Raw genomic sequence first — 24,048 nt, 5'->3', positions numbered from 1 at the left:
TTGACACTCGTGGTGTTTTTCCATTAAAAACTGAATGATGGAGAGAATGAGAAAGTGCAGCACGGCTGGAGAGTAATGGTGCTAATAACACGTTGGAACATGATGCTTTGTGAATACTCTTGACCCCTGTGTACTGTACGCTTCTGTTCCCGTCTCGTTTTTTTTTTTTAACGTACTGTATATGTTCGAGGGCAGGGAAAAACAATGAAAGTATTTTAAACTCAGATACGGGTATCTCCTTTGATTCAGCACACTCTCTCACTTTAGTTGTTTGTTTTTTTATTTTCGAAAAAGAAAACCTTACCTGTTGATTTTTTCTTTCTAAATGTCATAGCTACAAAAATATATGTATATTTTTAAAAAAACATTGTGAATCTGTTAAATGATGTTCGCTAGAAATAAAGGAGAAAAAAAAAAAAAGCTTTATAGATTAATCAAAAGTGTCATTTTATTTTCTGGATTGCGTTGTGAGGTACTAAACGGTTATATTATAATTTCATACACATAAACGAATATGGGATTAAGATAGATATGCAGGAAAAACTTCTATAAAACATTATTAACAAGATGTTTTCTGACAGCTGATAAATCCTGGCAGAGTAGCTGCGTGGTGAACAAGAAAAAAACCTACATAAGATAAAAAATTATAAAGAACATCGCTTTTAATTTTCCTCATTGCGAACCTGCTCACACTGAAGCGCGTCCATCATTTCTTCATCATATATACATCTCCACTGATGATACGCTACCTCCTGATGATGCCCGGCCTCAGAAAGTCACAGTTTATGTGTATTGTTCATGGTCGCCCAGGTGCAGGGATGCTTTTTCACAGTCTCTCTACATCTTCTCTCCCTCTGTGTTGGAGCTGAGAGTCGGCCGCGTCTCCTCACTCGCTCCCGGCTTGAACCTCTGCAGAAGCTCCACCGCAAACAGAGGCACCACCTGGACCAGCAGAGCACAGAGCAACATGCTATCAGTGAGCCTATGAGGACCTCTCCTGGTGATTTACACTGTTACAACTGCGGTCCGACTGACGAGGGGCCGTTTAGGTTTAGGTTTAAGTTCACTAGCTTCCAGATTTTTATATGGATCTAAACCTAATTGCACAAACTCAGAAATAATAAATATCAGTCCCCCAGACATGTTAGATTTTTTTTTTTCATCAAGACCCATCAATTATTCTCTGGGAAATAAATGACAAATTTCACAAACAAAAAAATCCTGGATCCTCCCCCCTGATTATGATCCACATACAAATTTTCATGGGTTCTTCCTTGACCCAAACTACATCCTTCTGCCAGGTTTCATTGAATCTGTCAGGTGGTTTTGGGGTTTACTTGCTAACTAACTCAGTTGAAACATAATCTTCCTGGCAGAGACAATTATGAGGCTCCACTTGGAGTTGTTAAACGTCCTTTGGAGAATAAAATATTTAGAGTGAGTGTCAAACATTTAAATTGAATCCCTGAGCAAACACATAGTGACATTTTTCATTATGACTCGTTATCTACAACCAAAAATCTACACAATATAGGAGTAGGCGACAAAAAAGAAACTTCAGAACTGACCTGTGCCATGATCAGCTTCCTGTTTTTCGGCACATGAGGGTCTGGATACTCTTCTCCAAAGCAGAGCTCGATCTCATAAGTAGGTGCAGGTCCTTTACCCTGTACACTCCTCTGCAGCTCTGCACAGACATATGGAATATTCCCATTCAACATATAAACACGTTGCCTTTTTGCATAGACAACATTTATTTCATTTCACTCCCAATGATCCCAGTCAATCTGTCGCTCTTTAAATAAATCATATTCTGTTCCCGTTAGATTTACATGACTAAACCGTACATGATGAATTTTCGTGTGCTGCCTTACCGCTGACAAATCTGGGTATGTCCAACAGTTTGAAGGTCTTTTCTCGCTCAAGTTTGTTGGGTGCGTCGGTGTGCTGGGCCAACGGACCGCTCCAGTACACCCGGCCCTGGCAGAAACGCTTGATGAACACCCCGTCTGGGGCCACCCATAACAGCACACCCCGTTCCAGGTGACAAAGCAGGCGATTCATTGCTTCGGCCATGCATGAGGGCAGGGAAACAGAGCCCGGGGAGGGGAACGAGAACTGCTGGGCGGTGCAGGGTCCGTAGATGCGTTCATTTCCCCAGGGAACGTGGCCCTGCAGGATGAAGCACCCATCTGGGCTGCTGGTGGTCACTCTCATCACACTCTGACCCTGGTACAACAACGTCACCTGCATACGAAGGTCTACACACACAAGACACAGATTTAAATTTTTAGGTCGTACAGCGTAAAAGGCCAGCAGTATATACAGTCGGTTAGATTTGTGTTTCTTACCTGATACGGTGAGCCCAGGGCTGAAGAAAGTGGCAGGAGCAGGGAGATGATTTTCAGTTTTTTCTCCTTTTACATCACAGTACATGTGCTCCGTCATCAGATCCACTGAAGCAGAAAAGAGAAATGAGGCATTCTCAATACTGTGAGAATACTGTGATATATAGAATTGTTTTTATTATTTTAAAATTAAGTTCATTGTGGTAAAATCTTAATTTAGGCCCAACATGGGTTAGATCGTTTTCAATACAGGCCCTAAATGTCTCCCAATACAAAAGGGGTCCTTGAATGCAAACATGACTAAGTCCTACATGATGGACTGTAGACTTTCTTTAGGTATTTCTCCTGTTTTATTACATCTTTATGAGTCCACAGGAGAGGATTGTCTCTCATATCTACGGGCAGGATTTCCCATTTGAATTCTGAACCCGTCTGTGTGTGTAACACTTACCACTCCATGGTTTTTCTTCTTCTTCTATATCAGCCTGAAATGATTCATTTTGAAAAAGAAGTAATAAAAATAAAAAAAAATACAGAAACAATAAATAGGTGACATAGAACAATGATTATTTTATAAGGGATTAGATCATGTATTTATTTCTCAGGCTCCAGAGCTGATTGAAGGAACTCTTGGGTTTCTCTACAATATTGTTTACTCTCAACCTTAATATGTAAAAAGTGCTTTGAGATAAGGTATGTTGGGATTAGGCACCACAGAAATAAAACTGAATTGGATTAATAAAATCAAACCAACCATTTGAAAATGTCTGACACATGGAAGCTTCAAAAACAACAGCAAGGGTCTTCTAGCATATAAACTATACCTATATCTATAGAGTCAGAAAGAAAATTTTGTTAATCATAAAGAGACACAGCGAGAACTAGAAATACTGACCCCTATAGAAAACAAACTGATTGCCCTCACACAGTGTTACATTTATCTTTACGTCTGACATATTGTGTCGACCCACTGTCAAGTATTCCGGAGGTTCACTGCTTTACTTTGTCAGTTTATATCTTTCTGTCTTATTATCAAGTTTTGAACTAACCTGTTCATCCAAAATAACAGGACTCTTTGGAGACATTTTAGTCCTGATAATCACTTCATCCTTTATCTGTAGAGACTCTGGGGAGAGAAAAAATCATGGATTTTATCAAGTTAGAAAGAAATGACCTGCACCAAGGACGTTATGTTTTCCTTTGCTTTGGTTTGTTTGTCTGTTAGTTTGTCTGTTAGTTAGTTGGCAGGATTACACATAAACTACTGGACGGGTTATCACGAAACTCAGTGGAAGGATGCGCTATAGATCAGGGAGAGAAACACCAAATTTTGGTGAGGATCCTGATTAGCGGGTGGATCCAGGGAACAACGTGACACAGGGTGTTTTCTGACATTTTCACCAGTTACCCAGGGAATAATTGATGGATGTTGATGAAACAAACATCAGGCACATTAATTGGACTGATATCCATGAGTGTGTGCAATTTGGTGCAGCTTTATAGAATCTACGGGGACTGTTGGGCCTTAATGGAGATATGGGCTCATGCCATTCTAGTATATTTATTAAAAAAGGGCAAAAACTTCAAACCTTTTGACCTTTTTCCTTTCTCCCTCTTGTCATGGTCCAGTATATAAATATGGTACCAATTCGGATCAGCTGAGGGCTGAATGACTGGAAAAGTAAAAGAAACCTGTTCTTTGGTTTTTACCTGCTGGCTTGACCGACCCATTGTCGTGCATGATGCGATAGACTTTATATGGCTCAGTGATGTCCAGCTGGTTGCGTTCAGGAACCTCCTGGAAGTCCGTGCTCTTGTTGAGTGCACAGCGGAGGCGAGTCTTCCACATGGTGGGGTCAGCCCTGTCCCTTCCCTCCCTGTATTTGCCCTTATACACAGCCCAGGCCTGAATGCAAAGATTGAAATGTTATATTACGGTTAGAGTGATAAACTGGGGAGATCGTAGACTAAACACACATTTCAACATGTAGAAAAAGATTTAGATGAAATGATTAGCAGTGTAATTTTCTTTACAGGAATAATTAATGTTGTTCTGTTTACTTTAATCCATCAAAAGCATTTGGAAAGTGACAAACTAAATACTCATTCTAAAAAATCATAGTTATATGTCACCTGCCTTTAAATTGTTGAATGATGTCATAAAAATTTAATTTAACTTTTTCTGATTGCAATGGTAAAGTTATACATTAACATTAGCACAAAGTTAAGACTTAAGCCAGCTACAGGGTTTATGTTCAAACTCATTTCAAGGTGTTTCAGGATTAGTTCCAAAATATTTAGAGCTTTAGTAAGAAGCATAATAATAATAATATTAATAATAATATTAATAATAATAATTGGTCAAAAATGTTATGTGTTATTTAATGTTTTGGGTGATACTTGACAATAACAGTAATGATATTTTATATTCATTTTATTCATGTAGCACTTTTCAATCTTTTAAGCTCAAAATATTTTCCAAACAATACGAAAATCCCATTAAAACTTTTGGATTACAAATATGTAAAAGTCAATGTGTTCATTTGTCACAGGCCTTTAATTACGAAATGTTATAAATAATGTTTGTATACGACACTATCATCAAAATGAACTCTCTTCATCAATGTGTTCAATATATTAAAAGTTGAAGTTTAACAGGACCCACACATGTTGCAGGTGCCATGATTTATAACAGCAGAGAGGTTGTAAAGTGTTGACCTTGAACAGAGCCGCATCCTCCGTCTGCTTGTAGTCCTTCTTGGCTGCGTGTTTCCAGGGGATCCTGAACATGGTCCTGTCCTCATCCTCCCAGCTCAGCCCCTCGTACCGCCCGCTCTCTATCTGACCGATCAGCCACTCTTTCAGGTGCAGCTTGGCTCTTTCTACCATCTTCAGCACATCACTCGGTCTCTACAGCTTCACCGTCAAACCTCGGACACACACAGGCGGGGGCATGTGCGGAGAAACGCAGCCCGATCACGTCTTCGCCTTCACAAGCGAGAAAATCATCAATAATTTGTTTTATTCTGCGTCTAGAATTTAAACACAAAACCGCGGCCGGGTGATGGTGATAAATGTAGTTTGTAATAGTTACAGAGAGAGAGAGTTACTCGCAAGCTTGTGCGTAAAAGTCGAGCGTGAAACCAAGTGCGCTCTCGAAGCGAAAGCGAAACGTGGAGCTCCGGTTTATACTTTCGCTTTCCTACTAATCGCTGAGTCCTTAGTTAAATCATTTCCATGTAAGGTGTGTGAGGGAGGTGTAACACGAGCAGGTCACTGGGTCAAAAAGAAATCTGATAATAATGTTTTATTACAATGTTTTATTTGAGTTTGTTTATCTTTGCTTATCTGCTTTTTAACAGTTTCCTATATTGTTTGCCTTTAAAAAGGTGCTATAAAAATACTATTATTATTATTATTAATATTATTATGGAGTCATTCTATACGATCATGATTTCATTTTTAAGTCTGGGTTACCTTACAAATGTGTAAAAGAAATCACGTGTAAGATTCACTTTAATTGTAAACGAAACTACTAATTCCCAAGTTTCGTTTCCTTGGGATAATTATTTTTTTCATTTGCATAATTAGTCAGTATGTCAACAACAGGAGATAAGATGTCATCCAAACACACACAGCCACTGGTGACACAAGTTCTGTTGGTGACACAAGCTCTTTCTGTTACACACTGTGTACAGAAAGTTAGTTGCACTCACTCACAGACACACACACACACACACACACACACACACACACACACACACACACACACACACACAGTACAAACACACACATGCGGATGTAGCAACACATAATATCTTAACCTCCACCTTAACCTGTGAAATGAAAGTTTGTGTGTGTGTATGTGTTCCTGTACTTATAACTTTGTGAGGACCATTTTAAGAATAGACCCTATGAGGACATTTCTGGAAAGTGAGGACATTTTGGCCGGTCCTCACTTCTTCAAAGGGCTCGTTTGAGGGTTAAGAGGGTTTTATGGTTAGTGTTAAAATTAGGGTTTTCGGCATTTAGTTAAGATGGTTAGGGTTAGGGTGAGGGGCTAGGGAATGCATTATTACGACCATGAGTGTTTAGTTTTTTTAGAGCCTCCACCTCCATTTCGCAGACAGAGCATGTTTTCATTTCAGGTAGAAAGTCTACACCTGAGAAAATCCAAAATTAAGATCAAGAAGACTCATGTATGACAATGAATGTTATCGTTGTGCATATGACAATAAACTCTTGAATCTTGAACTGTATAATGCTGTGTAAACAATGACACTTCATACTTTTTTCCAGCAGAGGGCAGTGTAAATCTCTCTTACTATCAATACCCACACAAATGACACTTAAAATATGAATAATAATAACAACAAACAGACAGATAGATAGATAGATAGATAGATAGATAGATAGATAGATAGATAGATAGATAGATAGATAGATAGATAGATAGATAGAGTAACATTTGCTTTTAAATGTGGAAGCTCTTACGAAAGGTCAACAGGTAAAATATGTAGCCACGTTTCAAAGAGGGGACCTTCACCAAACTTTCCCTTCCGTGTCTTCGTTCAACCCGCCAACTTTCATTCTGCTTTTCATCCGGATCAAACAACACACCTCAGCGTGGCTTTGTCGCTTTTCTCCCAGTTTATTGTTGTACCAGTTCAGCAGTTAAACATGTTTGAGATATCGGAGCACAATGTAGAAACAGCTTAGCCAGCTCTCAATAAATAGACTTTTTTTGTTTTTAAATATGACAGATTGTATTACAGCAGAGGAATATTAAAAATAAATTTTTTTTTGCACACAGAATAAGAGGCTTTGAAAAAAATCTCCCTTTTCTTTCAGAACTTCCGCTGATTGTTGTGGGTTTTTAAAAACAAACGAAACAAGTGTCAGATTTATGTAACGACTGGTGAAATATCTCGACATTTCCACAGTTCCAAGTCGTAATAAACTCCCCCCTCTACCCTCAGCGTGAAGCGCACACAGAGAGAGGTGCTTTGAGTTGGACCTCCACGCTCACGTCAAAGTAGTTTCCCGTCAACTTTGTTTTCATTTCCTCAGAGTGTGTGTGTACTATCATGTGAAAGAAAACAGGCAGCATTACATACAGGAGAAAACACAAACCCAAGTTACATTTCAGGAAATAAATACACTTCTTGCTTTTTTTCTTTTGTTGAAAAAAAAATTATTTACACAGTATTGTACATATAAGAAATTCAGAACTTCGATCTGGGTCTCTCAGTCATAAAAATATATATATAATAAAAATCTACAGTAAAAGAATGAACTACAATAACAAGTTGTTGAAATAAACAAAATATTGTTGACTGTGAAGGAGTATACAGTACAATCACTGCTTTAAATGTCTTGTATACACAGTAGAAAGCACAAACGTGAGTGTGTGTGTGTGTGTGTGTGTGTGTGTGTTTGTTTGTGCACGTGTGCGTATGTATGTGTGTGTACTTGTGGTGAGGAATCTAAAATTGATTGAAATTCTTGCTCAAGAGAAACAAGAATTTTCTTTTTGTGTCACAGAGTGAAGTTCAGCCTTCGCCCTTTGACACAGTTACACAGAGTGAAGGCTGAAGGCTACAAGACGTTTCTCTGGTCATGGCACTCGAACAGCGTTTGTCCGTCAGTCTGATGCCTCAGAACAAACCTGGAAAATGAGACAAGAGCGTTTTCCCGCACAGGAAACTTGTCTTGAACGCTCAGGACCTTCATCAAATGCATGTGAGACGCAGTTTGTTTTGAAATCCATTTTCAGCCTTTATTTATAAAACAGCTTTACGTGTGTGTGTGTGTGTGTGCGTGTGTGTGTGTGTGTGCATACATGTTGTGTGTCTGTGTGAAGATGCTGAGAGTCTAGTGGCAGCCACAAGCTCTGACCACCATGTTGCGGTATTTCTTGAGGATGACGTTGGAGCTGTCATCAAAGTAGAGCACTGAGATGGCGTGGAGCTGCGTGGGGGCGCAACAAGGCTTCGGGACGGTCTCTGGGTTAATGAAATGAACCTGGGAAAGAGAGAGAGAGAGAGGAAAGTGGTGAACTCATCATTACACCATGAATGAACATGGTCATAAAGCTATTCATCGTACACCTTGAAAAGTTCGACTTTACTGTGTCGACGGCGTTCTTTAAAATACAGTAGTTGCAACATCTGCTGTACTGTCGTGACAGCTGATGAGATGATTAGACTCCAAACATGACTGCTGGGTTTCTTGTTCCCTGCGTATTTGGTTACTCACGAGGGTTTGCACAATGGCGTGGTTTGTGGCGTTCATGTAGGAGTTTAGTGGGAAGGCGCACTCTCCCTCGCAGTAGTACGCCGCGTATCCCTCTGGAGCGATGATCCAGTCCTGATAGTGAGGAGGGAGGCAGAGGTACATTTAGGTTGTGCAGATGGGGAAATTATACAATGTGATGAAAGCAGAAATGAAGAGATGAAGGAGCAGAGAGTCCAGGTAGCCAGTAAAGTTGGACTCGAGCACCCGAGGACCAAATGTGAGACAGATCTGGTCGTAATACATCTTTATATGTGTGGACAGATGTTGGTGGTGCAGACTTGGGTTTCATATAAACTTCAGTTATCACATAATCCAGATTTGGGGCGTGCAATCGTACATTTACAAGGGGTACAAGGAAGACAGGGCTTTTTCTGTGTCAATTCTGACTGTTCGTGTACAATGCATTATCTTTGTACTGTTATATCTTTGATTCTGACATTGTTTTTTGGAGAATATCACGAGTGCATATTGTCGATTGTTAATTGAGGTATAAATTTACAGCTGCAACTACTAAATATCTTTGTTATCGATTAATCTGCCTGTCATATTCTTGATTAAACTACTAAACGTCCAGCCTATATATTTCTTAAAAAGTTTAAAATTAAATTGTTGTGCTTCTGAATTATTTTCAGGCTTCAGTTTTTTCTGCAGAGCTGCATATGGCCTCATTATACTCTATGATCCGCGTAAGAGCCTGTATGTGGCAAAAGTATATGATGCAAAGGAAAGTGACACGATAAATAGACCGTATGTAAAGATATTTTCTCCTTTATTTACACTCTATAACTAATTTGGGCCACAACTAAGTGAACTTTTAGTGACTAAATCAAGTTGAAACTGCAAAAGTCCAGTGGTTATTACACCCTAAACTGTATGTGGGCTGATTGTAGTGTGACGTTCATCGGGATCCTGGGATAAGATCAGAAACCGTCTGAGTTAAGCGTCTTGCTTTGCGTACCTGCCACCCCAGGTCCCTGAAACTGACGTAGAGCTCGTGCTTCTTACACGCCTGCTTCTGATCAGTGCTGCTGTTTTCTGAGGAGAGGGACAGACAGAGAAAGGGACAGACATTCAGAAACATGTGCTATTTTCCCAGTTGAGCGGCAAGATTAACTATTTATCACAGTCAGGCCCCAATTAGGCAGAGATATAGACCAGATCTAAACACAGCGAGAGTTCCCATATGAAGCATTAACATTCAGACAAAGGCTGAAGGAAATCACCTCCAGATACAGCAGCAGTTTGGTAATTGCTTCAAATGAATGGGCCACCCTGCTTAGAAGTCACTCAGCTGGGCTTTGAGTTTCCACTGGCTGAAACAGATGTGCACAAAGAGGAGGCCTGCCACATTTTATATAACTGGAGTCTTTTATTTATTCTCTCTTTTTTCCTCCACGCTCATTTCAGCTTTTCTTTTTACACCATCCATGTGTTAAAGAAAGAATAATCTGTTTTCTATCTAATAGTATTGCTCTCTCTCTCTCTCTCTCTCTCTCTCTCTCTCTCTCTCTCTCTCTCTCTCTCTCTCTCTCTCTCTCTCTCTCTCTCTCTATTCTTCTGGTGACCTCTGGGGCTCTGTGGTACATTAGTTCCTGAGAGCTGTTCACATTGGAAACACTGGTTCTCATCATCCAGTTAAAGACCACTGGTATCCAACGTTCCAAACAGGCTCATTTGGCCCATGTGTTGTGGCCCCGGTTGCCCCACAGCACACCGCAGATGTGTTCTGCCATAAAAGCCTGCGCTGCCTTACCTCCATGCAGGGAACTTGGCCCGGACTCCTCTGTAATGCTCGTGTAAATAAACAAAGACAGCAGAGGGGTATTTGAAGCTCAGGCATTACGGTGTAATGTTTCAGCGCTTCGCATAAACACAGCGCTCACACCTCCAAGACGAATGTGCATCGCATGTTTTGTCGTGCAAGAATCCAATCAATTCCAAAAGCACACTTGTGTTGGACGTGTTGTGTATTTGTGAATGTGTGCCTCATGAATGAGTTCATACTGTATGTGTTGGCCCATGTTCTATGAAAATGTAGATTTTTCTCACATGAACCAACAAGCATCATTCATCTGTGACCCATTCCATGAATTCCTGACGAAGCCAACAAAAGCCAGTTTGAAGCGGGGGCTGGCCCAGTACAGCAGTATACACCAGCACTGACTGTATATACAGTACATACTCATACCTGCAACACTGGCCACTCGGAGTGCCTCTTGGCTCTTTGCCCCCTTGGAGCGGTTGGGGTTACGCTGCTTGGTCCCTGCCGGCGCTGAGCGGATGCTTCGCAGGTGCACCTCAGTTGCTTTGAAGAAGGCCACCATGAAGGGCTGTTTATTCTGAGGCCCACTGCGACCTATCAGCCCCGCCACACGAGGATTGATACTCTCTCCTGCAGGGGGAGAGAACAGTGCAACAGGTGTTATGTCAAAGAAATCCAGATTTTATTCATAAAAGACAACCACTTCTGTCATGTCTTTAATGCTCCGTTCAGTTTTACAAATGAGATTTTCCTCTGTGAATTCCTTTCCCTTTTTCTCATCCCCTCTCCACCTCAACACACTGAACATCAAAGCTTCTCTATCTGCAATTTGTGTGGGTGTGCTCGCGCACGTGCTTGCATGTGCGCGCCAGCAGTTCTCACACAGAAGAATTTCTCTCTCTCTGATCACCGTTTGGTGGTAAATCAAGGCCTCTGGTCGCTGCTGGCGACGGGACGTCCCGTGCGCCTGTCTGTACATGCTCTCCCTTCGTACCCGATCCAACACACAAACACACACTCATGGATACAACCTCCCATACACACCCCTCCCACAGCATGAGAGCAACACAGTGCCTGTTTTTCTCAAGTAACGTGTAACATCCTGCCGTCCTGTGACAGATAATATTCTCTGTTTGTTGATAAACTTTTCCACTGACGAACATCCGAGCCATGTGATGGTCGAACTCACACTGAGATGTTATCCTCACAATGACGCAGCGTATTTTCTAAATGCCTGCTAATGATGCTGAGGGTACGACGGATGAGTGATGATGAGTGATAAGGAGGAGTGGGGATTCATTTATCTTTGCTGTGTACAGACAAAGAATAAATCACATCATTGTTTGGCCTTCTGCAGATGTCCATGTTTGTTAGATCATATCCAACAATACCCACCCACTGCACATTATACAGTTATATTGGGTCTGTCTAAAGAATATGATAATCTGATGGTGGTGAGGTTTTATAGTACTCTGTAGTTTTTTATGGTTTCAGTGTGGTTCACATCAAAGAAGAAGGCAACTAATTGCATTTACTCCTGTCAGAGTACAAGTTCGTATTCATCTTCGAGTTTATCCTCTTTTAAATCCCTGCTTAAGACTTGTAGTCTGAATTCACCTTCTCCTTGACTTTTAAAAAACTTTTAAACCTCATATTGTGCACGCGCTAAAGTAAAATGCTTCTCCCTCTAATCTAACTGACTATTTTAATCATTTAGGATGTTTAAAAAAAAATTGTATTCTTATATTTTGTGTGACTTAATTGTTTGCCTTGAGCTCTTCATTTCTTTAACTTGTAAAGCACCTTATACCTGAGCTATATAAATAAAGTTCATAATTATGATAATTTTTTAACTGAATTAGCTTCTTTAATTCATCATTTAATTTCACCATTCACCACAGTGCACCTCAGGTTCAATCTAAAACACAGCTACACATAACAACCCTGCAAGTCATTCCTTTGTGAAGCTTATTGTTTACACTGTCAGTGGGATACTGGTTAATCTCCATTTGTCTGGTTTCTCATCTCCTCATCTTTGTGCCTTTTATTTTCATCCTCTGCAGCGGTCTATCTATGTGCAAAACACATCTCACCAGTCACATTGTCACCTGTAGCCTTCTACATGCTGAGGAATACACTGATCTGAGTGACTCTCACCATTTGTGCTCTCCAGGGCGAGCTGTAGCCCCAGGTTCCTGCCCGGGTTCAGGACCCAGTGGTTACTGGTGGCTGTCACGTCGAACACCAACCAGCCCTCCTCTGCTGCCCAGATCACCCGCGAGTCCAGCAGGAACAGGTCGGACTCTCTGGAGAGGAAGACGACAATAAAAGTTCACACTTGAAGTCAGAGATGAATGTGAGTCAACAGGGATTATGTGCACGATTACAAAAGATAGGTTGGAACCACGTGACAGAGTGTAAAGCTAAGTGACCGAAGCGCAAAGCAAAGTAATGGAGGGGAGAGAGGGAGTCAGCAGAGTGTGACAGAGTGAAACAAAGAGAGAGAGAGAGAGATGGAGCAAGGAAGCAAGTCAGGGAGGGAGGTGGGGAGAGAGGGCTCCAGATGGTGAGGCCCAGGGGAACACTTCGTTTTCTTAATTGACAATAATGGCTTTATAAACGACCAGTCCTTTCATACACTATACGCAGTCCATCACTGGCTGGAATTTTGTGGCAGAGCCAGAAAGCCAAAGAGAGAGAGAGAGAGAGAGAGAGATAGAGAGAGAGAGAGAGAGAGAGAGAGAGAGAGAGAGAAAAAAAACACAGCTGTGAAAAACTGTGTGAAAACTAGTGAGTGAAACAGGGCATGTCAAAGTCAGTCCCACTGTCCACCAGTGAACTCTGGATTTTCCACTCGTCTGCCATTGAAGACTCAAATCTCTTGTTCTTGATGTATCCCGACCTATTTTGTGACTGGGCAGATCGTGTGTCACGGAGCTCTGGTTCATTCATGTACCCAGGCCCGTCTCTGGCAAAGGAATAAATGACTGTGTTGTTCCCTCTGGACAACAGAAACCTTCAGGAGGGGTCGAGGAGAGTAGGACACTGTGACATATACACATCTTCAGGATGAGCCACATGGAGAACGTGGGGCCAAATGTGGAGAACTGCAATTTATGGTCTTTACTGACAAATATGTTGATTTATTGTGGATGCTGGGTCACTGGGACATTTGAATAGAGCTGTTACGCCTGAGCGTTTTTTAACCATGTCAAATAAGCTGCTGTGAAAAAGACATGAAATAAAGACAAAAAAAGTTTAAGAAATTAGAACCTGCAAATGTTTGTACTTTGTTCTGAATAAATAAATTAAACAGTCAGTCGAACAGTCGATAAAGAGACAAAATCCCGCCAGCAGTTCTGTGATTTGTAGGACTGATTGAAATGCAGGTGTGTGGTTATTAATGAAATCTGACAAATTGTGACCTAATGATGTTGTGAGATGAAATGTTAAGGGATCAATAAAGTTGTTACAGTTAATCCTGCGGGGGACTTTCAAGTTTGAACCTAACTCAATGACAAAAGAAAAAAAACAAATGTCAACTTCATTTTGGGAACAGGTGGTGGATTGACTGAATGGTTGTTACTTAATTTTATGTTGATTGACTGATTAATCAATCAAACAATCACTTCCCATATAGTCCAGACAGTCACTGCTTAACAACATGAGGGAAATAAAACCATAAACCAGTACCCACCTATCGGAGTGTTCCTCCAACACCTGGTAGATGCTGATGCGGAAGGTCTCGTTATCGTAACGCTCGTGGATGAAGTCTTTGTAGATGCGGAACTCAGCAGCAGTGACCGCCTCCCCCTCTGGGATCCGCGAGAGGTCAAATCTGAACTCTCTGTGATGCCGGCGCACTGGGAGGAATTCCTTGTCGTGCTCTACTGCGAAAAAATAAAACGTAAAAATGAAATACATTTGTCTCATCGTGTGTCTGCAGTGTACAGAGGATGCTGTTTCCATTCACGTGAGCTGGTCTGCATGCTCCCTTTAATCAGCAGAGACGTTAAAATGTCTGCAGGGAGACACAGAGGGGTCATGTGACTTCATATAAGCTTTATGTTTGGTGTCGAGTCTCCCATGGATAGAAAACACATGTTTGCAACAAAGAAAAGGTAGAAAACAAATGTCTTTTCCTCTCAGGTTCTTTACTCTTGTTAGCGGGGAGCTGACATAGCCTGACAGACTCTGGATCAGCCCCAGATTAAACACATCTATAGATGTGCACTACATATGTTGGTCTATGATTGAAACATTCATGAGGACTAGCACTAGAAGCGATGCATCTGGTGCACACTGGGCCATGATAGAGAGAAGCAGGCGGCCTCTGACAGTTTTATGAGCCCCCTTTCTTCTCCTTCTCTTCCTCTCAGAGCCCCAGAGAGTCGTCCAGTCTGCCCTTCATCTGGTTCTCATGAGTTGGGGCTACATGTTTGGTGTACCCCCATCCCCATCGCCTCCTCTGTCTCCATCCCCACACCTCGGCTTTCCAACCCCCACTGTACCCCCAAGACGTGCCCCACCTGACCCTGCTCCTCTCATGTCCCAGCAGGACATCCCAGGGGTCAGCGGCTTGTCTCTCATCATCTCCTTGCTCTCCTTCCACCTCCAACTTTATCAACTGTCAGACGGACCCCCCACATGTACACAGAGCAATACATAGACAAACAGATAGATAAACACAAACTCTAAAGTGCCCAAAATAACTTAAAATCACTTATAAGTTTGAAAAGAAAACCATGAAACCAATATATTATATAGCCACACCACAGTGGCATTTCAAATCTTGTCCTCTTTCTACGAAATTCCCTATACCATTTATAATCCATTAATAGAATTGAATAACAACAAATTGAATAACTGATTCATTTTTAAGGAGAAAATTAAACTACATCTCATGTGGTTTTCAGGTGTAGATATCCTCTTTCTCTCAATTGAGATATTATTAATTGGTCAATTTAAAAAAAGATAATAAATAAATAATAAATTAGCATAGCAATATGTTATATATGAAAATATATATGAATATGAATATTAACACATTGTAAATTGAAATCCCTTGGGTAGGGGCTAACAAGCAATTTAAAGACACCCCCCTCGTGTTTGGGATGACATGAAACAGTCCACAATAACACTCTGGAAGACTTAATCAGTTAATCAATAATCAAATGAATCTCTCACTGTCTTCATACAGTTAGATATCAACCACATCCCCTGCAGGGCTGAGTCGCAGCTGGGTTACAGAGGAAAGACCCCCTCCTGCATCCATCCGTCCACCATCCATTGTTGCTCAACAACTCTTTACCAGGGTCCACGGCCTCCATGGCTCTGAGCCACGACTTTGGCAGGAGAACAACAAGTCCCTGGATCTTTGCAAAGCCGTCCACACGCTAACACATCAGCGGACAAATACACACACACACACACACGCGCAAAAGGCAAAGCAATTACAACGGCAACAACAAAATACAAATAAACAACAAATATGAGTCAAACAAATCTCAGATGACAACATACTTGTTCTGCACCAGCTGTCAGTAATAGAAGTGTGCAATGATGCAAATGTTATGCATGTTTCCCCGCACACATGTGGTTTTATTTCTTTCAGGACACACATCGTCCTTCTTATGCAGTTCTCCCCGTGCACTCTCCTCTACATCCCCTTTTGTTGACGTCTCTATTAAACCCAGTTGCTGAAGGACATGATACAAAGGCAGCTCTGTGAAATGATTGGCCGGAGCAGGAGTAAAAGAAAGGATCTAATTACTCTTCAATGAGGGACAGCTCTGCACTCTGTTGGCCATTAGATGGCCTTGCTTTAGGCGGCCATTGTCCTCCATCTGCTCCGGGCACACACTGGACTGCTTTGAAAAGCTGCTCGACTCTTCCTGAAAACAATTGGAGTTCAAGGTTACGTGGACTTCACTGTAGACCTTTTATCAATTCAGCATCACTTCCTCCAACCACCCCCGCTTATTTATTACACTTGTACCAATCCTGCGCTGTGGACCACTCCGTCAATAAGGTCTTTCATCAAGAACTCAGCCTCCAAGTCGCACTTTACATCGTGCAGCTGAACAAGCCTGAAGCTCATGGGAGTTCACTGTGTGCTCACCCCACACCCAACACTCTACAGTTGCCCAGAGGTTCGTAAACATTTTACCGCTTATCACCCTTGAAAACAAAATGTTGGATTGCTTGTTGTTGCTGTTTGATGAATGGGTTGCTTATTTGAATCATCTAAGACCAAATGAGGTGAACAGAATCAATATTTCAGAAGGAAAACTAGAATGCCGCTTTCTCCTGCCAAGGCCCAACAACTCAAGACCAAATCTGACAGGTTTATATGGAGATACTTCAATAACTATTGAATATGGATATATAAACTCTTGCTATCCTACTGAATTGGCATTATCTTAGCTACACATACGTGATAGTTACAGGTTTCTGTCCCTCTCTGTAACCGCAGAGAGTCTATGTCCATATGAAACCACATTGAAATCCATGTGCCTAAATCTATGAAAATCAGCTGAAAACCCAACTGACAAACTAAGTGACAGGGGTAAAAACATGACCTCTTTAGCGGAGGTAACAAAAAGGAGAGCAAAAAATGTGTCTCAAATAAATGTTATCTTTCATATTCCTTCAATCATCCTGTGACCATCTTGTGTGATTTATCTTGCATGAGGTTGGGAAACACTGTTGGAGCCTGCAAGGCCTGGAGCAGCATAACAGGACACAGCGTACAACAAAGTAAGGGCTACCATTCTCATTTTATTATCCTTCCAGGAAACAATTACTTCATGTTTTCTCTCACACATTTTAGATTTTTCCATCCTACCTCTCCTGCTCCGGGGCCTGCTTATTCTTCCATCACACCAGGGACCTGTCCCTCCTCCCGTAGCCATGTGCAGGTGCGCTCCCTCCCGTGAGGACGCCAGAGCATCCGTCCGCCCCTTCACTGTTAAACCTCTTTATCATTGCATGTGAGAACAGCTGGATGCTTCTGTTCAACTCCCACGCTAACTATTTCTATCACATCGCTTTCCATTTCCACTGCTCAAAGCATGAATTTCATCGTGTACGCTTTTAGAGAAACTGAGCGCAGCCATGATTCTGCCATGGTCCTTTCTTTCACTTTCTCTCACAGGCCATTACAGCAAGATGGCAGTCATTAGATGAGGGGAAGACGCACAGTTAAAGCCAAGCTGGAGCGTTTATGACTTCCTCCGGGAGGAAGTGAGTAGCCATCGCCCCACCTGTGTCGCACAAATGCACTCACCACAAACATGGCAAACACACCCTCTCATACCATGTGAGCCCTTCATTTGGAGTAGCCAGCTTCCTGATCGGTTGCTGCACCACACATGGAAACACACACACACACACACCCACACACACACACACACACACACACACACACACACACACACACACACACACACACACACACACACACACACACACACACACACACACACACACACACACACACACACACACACACACACACACACACACACAACTATCACAAAGTATTTCCTGTGAAGTGAATAGTCTTGTGCGTCACACACAATCATTATGGGTTTCTGTAATCCATAATTAGAGATGCAACAACACACACACACACATGCAAAGAGACACACACACACACACGCACGCACACACACATGCACAAACATCACAAACACGTGCACATGTACAGTGAGCTTCTTTTATCATTGGGTCTGATTGCTCTTCACACAAAGTGCTGACGATGCACAGTTATCCCACATCATTTCACTCATGCGAGCCACACACGTGCACAGCAGCACACATAAGAGATGTCGGGATGATGATGAGTGCTCCATCCCTCAGATCTACCAGGCACCTGGTAACCAGAGGGTTACCGATCAAACACTGTGCTAGCATCTCAAGATGTATGTTTCCCTGCTGGGTGCACGGACTCCTTCTCCACTATAGAGTGTTACTTGCTAAAAGCCAAAACAGAAGATAATCAAGAGTGATTTAAGGTTTACTACTACTTTCTAAAGTGTTAATATAATGTTTTATTTCTACAACACTGGAAATTAGTCAAACACTGTGATACTCAGTTCCTTGTTTTGTCCATTGTAGGTGTAGCCAAAGCCTTTATTCCTGTTTGAATGAACATTGAACACCAACACTGCAGTTTGAACCCCACAATCCCACATTCACTGTTTTGCTGGAAAAACTCATGAAAGTTTGTTTAACAAAAAAATGTCCTAAACTATTAACCGAACATGTTTGGAAATCAAAATAATTGAATGGACACAACAGTTTTTAAACGATGTTGCACACCCATACACTGTGTGGACTTTGACCTATTAAAGTTTCACGTCTACAATCAGAACAATTGGGCTCGAGAGTGACAGACAAACTGATAAAATCCAAAATTTATGAGAAACCAGAATGTTAGTATTGGGGATTTCATTGAATTTGACAGCAACTATCAAATATTACCAAATATACTTCAACTCCTGTTTTGTCTCTTCTTGTAAATCCCTCCCTCCCTCTCGTTCTTCTCTTTTCCCTCCTTAATCCCCTTCCCCCTCTCCTACCGGGCCTGCGGACCCAAGACACTTCTCCGACACCTCAGGCTCCGGAGCAGCAGCAGACAGATCTGACGGCTCGAATTAGCCCAAGTGTCTGTTCGCCGCCCTCACACCCCTCGGTCCCGCCTTGCACGCTTCCGCTGCTCAGCGGGGGTGAGGGCTGGGGGGAGTTCACCCCTGGCACCGCTCTCACTTCTCAAAAGCGACGGCTTAAGCTTTGCCCCCCCACCCCCTCCCGTCTCCCACCTTTAGTTCCCTTGAGTTAATTGTGCTACCACTATCTGCCTCCCTGTAGAGGCCATTAACTCCAACGACACACCTGATACCCAAAGACACAGGGAAAGTGTCCAATCAGATGATTTAATGATGGGATCTGAATGTCCGTGAAAGCTACTGTAACACTAAATAGACTTGTGCAAATTTGATTGATAAACTAAAATGATCAGTCTCTTTCTACTGCTTTTACTCAAACAGTAACTTAACGACAGAACTGGGAACAAGTAAGTCATAGTTTCCATAAGCTACAGGAGAGAGGGGAAGAAAAAACGAGTGCAAGCGAGGGGCAGATTCTCAAGATGTTTATCCTATAAAGAGAGAGGAGGGTTTGATCTCTTGGGTACCGGGTGAGTGCCCACAGTAGGGCGATTACAACGTTAGGAAACATCCTGCCCACTGGCGACTACTGATGACATCATGGCTGTGTGATGTATTTATACTGCTGCGGGGCCTGACAGCCCCGGCTCCCTGGGAAAGGGTCAGTGGCATTTCATGCTATAACTTACGGTTAACGATCATTAACTCGCCGCAGTTTTTCGGCATGTGCGCGCAATCATGTACGCAAGCCTCTGAGCCTGTGTGCACGCAGAAGCAATAACCACAGGAAGAAGAGTCTTTACATTTATGATTTGTGGTCAAACCAATCTTTTCCGAGTTCTCCGGCCCGAAGGTCATCTAGAGGTCTGAGACTGTACTCGCAGCAGCTTTGTTAACCTCTCTCTCGCCCTCTCACTGCAGCCATCGCTGCCCTCTACACTCATAAACTGTAGTGCTGGGTTCCAGCTCACGCTTCACTGGGCATCATGGACCAGAGATTTCTACTGGATATGGAACAGCGTGGAGCTCAGAGGAATGTATCTGTCTGTAAAGCCTCTCTTTGCCCTTTACAGAGCACCCAGGCAGCAGCTGTGTCCAATGGTCTGTTCATCCCAATTACAAGAATCCAGATTTTTTTCATTTACCTTCACTCTGTTGATAGCTTTGGTTTAAATGAAAGTTTGGTCATTTTGGGGAAATAAACTTTAGAGTAGGAAAGTTAGATGAGAAGATCAATGCCAGACTCGCATCTGTTGAATGTGAATCTGTGACTGGCTAACTGGGCTTAGCACAAAGTCTGAAAACAGGGGGAGGCAGCTTGCCTCCATCCAAAAGTAACAAAATCCACCTACCGACATCTACACAACTCACAAATTAACAAGCTATATCTTGTTTATTTAATCTGTACAAAGACAAAGGGAAAAAAAGGCAATTCACAGGGGATTTATTTGCTGGACTAGTTCTTGGCGGGTCACCAGTTGAGACTCCAATAAGTTACTGCTGCTTCATATTCACGTGAGAGTCATTAATTTATCGCTCTGCAAAAAAACCAAATAAACACATTTCTCAAATGTTTTGAGATTTACATCTCTGAGATTTTTGCAGCCAGTCCAGCTACTACAATACCCATGAGCCCACTGCTATGGAGAGGAAGTGAGCCAGAGGTGTGAATCAGAGAAGGAGTGAATTCAAGAAGCTTTGTTGTTGTTGTTGCAGCTGTTTCAGAAAATGTGGAACCGGTATCACTGAATTCAACTTAAAAGTTTGCAGAATTAAAAGTGAACTGATTTAATCTGCAGGTTATAAAATCAACAGTGTAATGTTTAATCTGCCCTAAAGTCAGTGATTGTGATGTGTGATAAAAAATTCCCCCTCCCCAAGTTTTCATGCCAAGATTCACAGCTTTGCGTCACATAACGGTATCTATAGGAAAAATTGGAATTTAATTGGAATGGAATTTAATTTGTTTAATATTAATTGTTTTATTTATATATTATACTTTATATTTCTATTGTTGATTCTTTATATTTTGAACCTTTACTTTACTCTAAGCCAAACTGGTGAATCTAAGGTAAGGGTAAAATAATATCTAATATATAATCTAATCGAATTATATAATAAAACATAATAATTCTTCTTCTTAAATTGAAGTTACAACAACACGACAATTTTATGAAGAAAATGCTTTTGTTGATCCAAGACACAATCAGCAAAAGAGAGCACGGGCGCCATGAGTACTTGAGCAGATGTATTTTAAGTTTAAATATAAAGTGGGTAATTAACCATTGAAATGAAGAAAACAGGAGAAAATAGACAAAATAACTGGGTTGAGATAGACCAGTTAAAAACATGCTAACCGCAACACAGAACCACCGGCAACCAGAGTGTTAGAGCTTGAGTTGTTCTTGATTTTGACGTCAACATTTACATTTTAACCGCAATTGTATACCAGTTCTAAATATCATTCAATGGTCTGCTTGATTACTGATAATCAATATCCGCTCTGAAATGAACGTTTTGAAGTAAATCAGTCGACTCCCAGTCTGAAGATGCCTCACAGCAACTGAAGGTCCTGCGGGACAAATTGAGTCATCTCGAAAATTGGAACTGAGGCATCATTATGTTCCCTCAGAAGTCTGCCAAGAGAGACTGTGCATTACTGAGAGGCAACAGTGACAACAAAGAAACCACATCCTAAATCTTCAGCGGTCATTGTTCTGCGGTGTGATGCAACGTGCCGAGAGACAGGGATGAAGGGGTGCAGACAGATGTGTGCCAAGCAGCGAGGGATGTTCCTCCGCGCTAATGCCACTGTGACCATCTGCACTTCCCCTTAGCTGCCGGATAAAGCAACTCAAGAGACGTGAAACCACAGCCTTTCAGTTTCCCCCACTCAGTCTTCCCCTCATCCCCTTGTTTTTTATGTTCTTTAATTTCGTGGCCACAGGGGCCACACCCTCCCCGACCAGCCAAGCCACCTCTTATTATAGACCTCAGGAAAATGCACATACAATATGCACATCGGCACAAACAGATTTTCCGGTGTCTACAGAGAACTTGTGTAATTTCCTCCTGCATCCCAAAGCAGCATCTTGTGACGGGCACTTTGGCACTCGGATTTTAACCGCTTGTTTATTTTCTTTCATTACAGCTCATTTCTTTTTTTAAATAAACTAAATATCTGTAGAGGAAACACAGCTGCACACTCACCAAAACAAATACCATAGTAACCTGCCACATGCAATTCATATTCCATGGTGCACATACGCAATATTTCATCACTTCTCATAAAAAAAAAAAAACCTTGCGTACAGTTGTTGCTTGGCTTTTACAAGCTTTGATTTGGCTGTCGGAGACTGGTGAGGAATCTGGTCAGTATTACGAGCTTCCGCTAACGCAACCTTCCGCGAGGAGAACTAACACACAGTGCAGCTGGTGACTGGGCAGGGTAGGTGGCTTTAAAATAGTGTTTTACGATGCACAAACACCACCATCACTGCACTAACAAGAAAGTTCTGAGGCACATTATGTTCCCACAAGGAAAAGGAATAATGAGAGAAATGGACTGGGTTTAACGAAATGCACAACGTGCACTCTTTATCAACCTTCCGACTCTATTCTCCTTTTCTTTCTGTCTCTTCCTGCTCCTCTCATCTCATTCCTCCTCTCCCCTCTGATCTGTCAGTGCCCCAGTACCAAGCAAAGAGGACTGTATTTGTTTTTGCAGCAGCGGAGCTGTTGGTCCCAGGATCTCTGGCTGTGCTCTGGCCCACATCTGCTCTCTCAGCTTCACTGCTTGGTACCTTGGTACATGGAAGTGCAGGGGAGTCGTATTTGCTGCCGGTCACTGATAAGCCCAGGCCAAAGTAATCCAGATGAAAGAGAAGTAGCTGAATGTGAAGAAATATCATGCATTCTGTTATTCGTTGAACTTTTCAGAATTCCGCTTCTCTCACATGCAGTTTGCAGTGGTCGCATGTTGTCTGAGCGACAAATCATATGAGTTTACCACAAAATTGGAGTTCTGAGGGATAGAAAGAAAAACAGAAAACGTCAGGGCAATAGAGGGAAATTATTAGAAAAACTCAAACGAGTCCAGCATTCCTGGCAATGTAGAAGCTCCGTCCATCATTGAAGCCGAGCGTTCAGAACAGAGCGCCTGCTGCTTAGTACATCTGGGCCTTTTGACCACTCGCCACACTGTCAAGTCCCACCCGCAGTGTGTTTCATCATCTCTCCCAGCAAGTGCCTCGGCCTTGCCAAGAGCACAGAGGCTCTGCTATGTACGTCCAGATGTCATTCTGGACTGCTGGGTTCAACAGGTGAATCAGGGAGATAAGTGGAAAACAACACAACTTTCTAGAGTCTTGCCAGCTAAGTAAAGTTGGGTGATGCTTATGAGAGGAGAGATTCTTTGTCTCCATTTGTGGCATTTATTCAAAAAACACTTATCCTCGACAGAATGCATCAAACGGCGGAGAGCATTAAGAGAAATTACCTGACAGGAAGGCAGGGTTATCTGTACCAAGTTGTACATTCCTGTGCTTCTGCTCGCTCCCTGTCCAGCAGAAGGCAATAAAACATGCACTCAATAACACTAATTAGCTCCAGAAGCATTCCTTTTGGGCAAAAAAAACGTGTATGTGCGTTTCTCTCCACACATGTATGCATGCGTGCCTGTGCTTTCCATCCACTGGGAGTGTATACAGAAGCGCTTACATAAATCTACAGGAGGGAAAGCAGCATGCTAACAGCACGGACAGGCTACATGCACAGAGGAATGACGGGGCTTCCAACACATGCACATTTCGGGAAAGCAGCTTCTGGTGGAAGCTGGAGTGATGAGGACAAATCCGTCAAATCAACATTCAGCGGTGAACAAGAAGGACAAATAAGACTGTGTGTGTGTGTTTATGGCAGAGATGAGTGAGAGGTGAAGTAGTGAGACAGGGAAAGCAGTGTTTTGGGT

General features: G+C 42.1%; 2 protein-coding genes across 3 annotated transcripts in view; both read right to left on the bottom strand.

Annotated features, from left to right (window-relative positions):
• Window positions 1-10: 10 nt before the first annotated feature.
• irf10 (interferon regulatory factor 10) lies at window positions 11-5,519 on the bottom strand. Its single transcript, XM_034589680.1, has 8 exons — window positions 5,067-5,519; window positions 4,059-4,254; window positions 3,398-3,474; window positions 2,800-2,833; window positions 2,352-2,456; window positions 1,875-2,261; window positions 1,569-1,687; window positions 11-942 (listed from the first exon to the last, which is right to left on the bottom strand). The coding sequence occupies exons 1-8, from the start codon at window positions 5,235-5,237 to the stop codon at window positions 838-840; spliced, it is 1,194 nt and encodes a 397-aa protein (XP_034445571.1). The 5' UTR covers window positions 5,238-5,519; the 3' UTR covers window positions 11-837.
• A 1,460-nt stretch (window positions 5,520-6,979) lies between these two features.
• bmp7b (bone morphogenetic protein 7b) overlaps window positions 6,980-24,048 on the bottom strand; it is a 22,782-nt gene continuing 5,713 nt past the window's right edge. The window contains exons 2-7 of one of the 2 annotated variants that reach the window (XM_034590954.1): window positions 14,105-14,297; window positions 12,565-12,713; window positions 10,834-11,037; window positions 9,604-9,680; window positions 8,607-8,717; window positions 6,980-8,372 (exon numbers count right to left, since the gene is read on the bottom strand). In XM_034590954.1, the coding sequence (XP_034446845.1) occupies window positions 8,223-8,372; window positions 8,607-8,717; window positions 9,604-9,680; window positions 10,834-11,037; window positions 12,565-12,713; window positions 14,105-14,297 (884 nt within the window). In that variant the 3' untranslated portion in view covers window positions 6,980-8,222. The remainder of the gene's footprint in view (window positions 8,373-8,606; window positions 8,718-9,603; window positions 9,681-10,833; window positions 11,038-12,564; window positions 12,714-14,104; window positions 14,298-24,048) is intronic. The other variant, XM_034590955.1, reaches the window with a different exon arrangement.

Source organism: Hippoglossus hippoglossus, chromosome 7, assembly GCF_009819705.1.
Source record: "Hippoglossus hippoglossus isolate fHipHip1 chromosome 7, fHipHip1.pri, whole genome shotgun sequence".
Classification (NCBI taxonomy): Eukaryota; Metazoa; Chordata; class Actinopteri; order Pleuronectiformes; family Pleuronectidae; genus Hippoglossus; species Hippoglossus hippoglossus.
The sequence above is the reverse complement of the archived record's forward strand: the minus strand, read 5'-3'. Positions and strand labels throughout refer to the sequence as shown.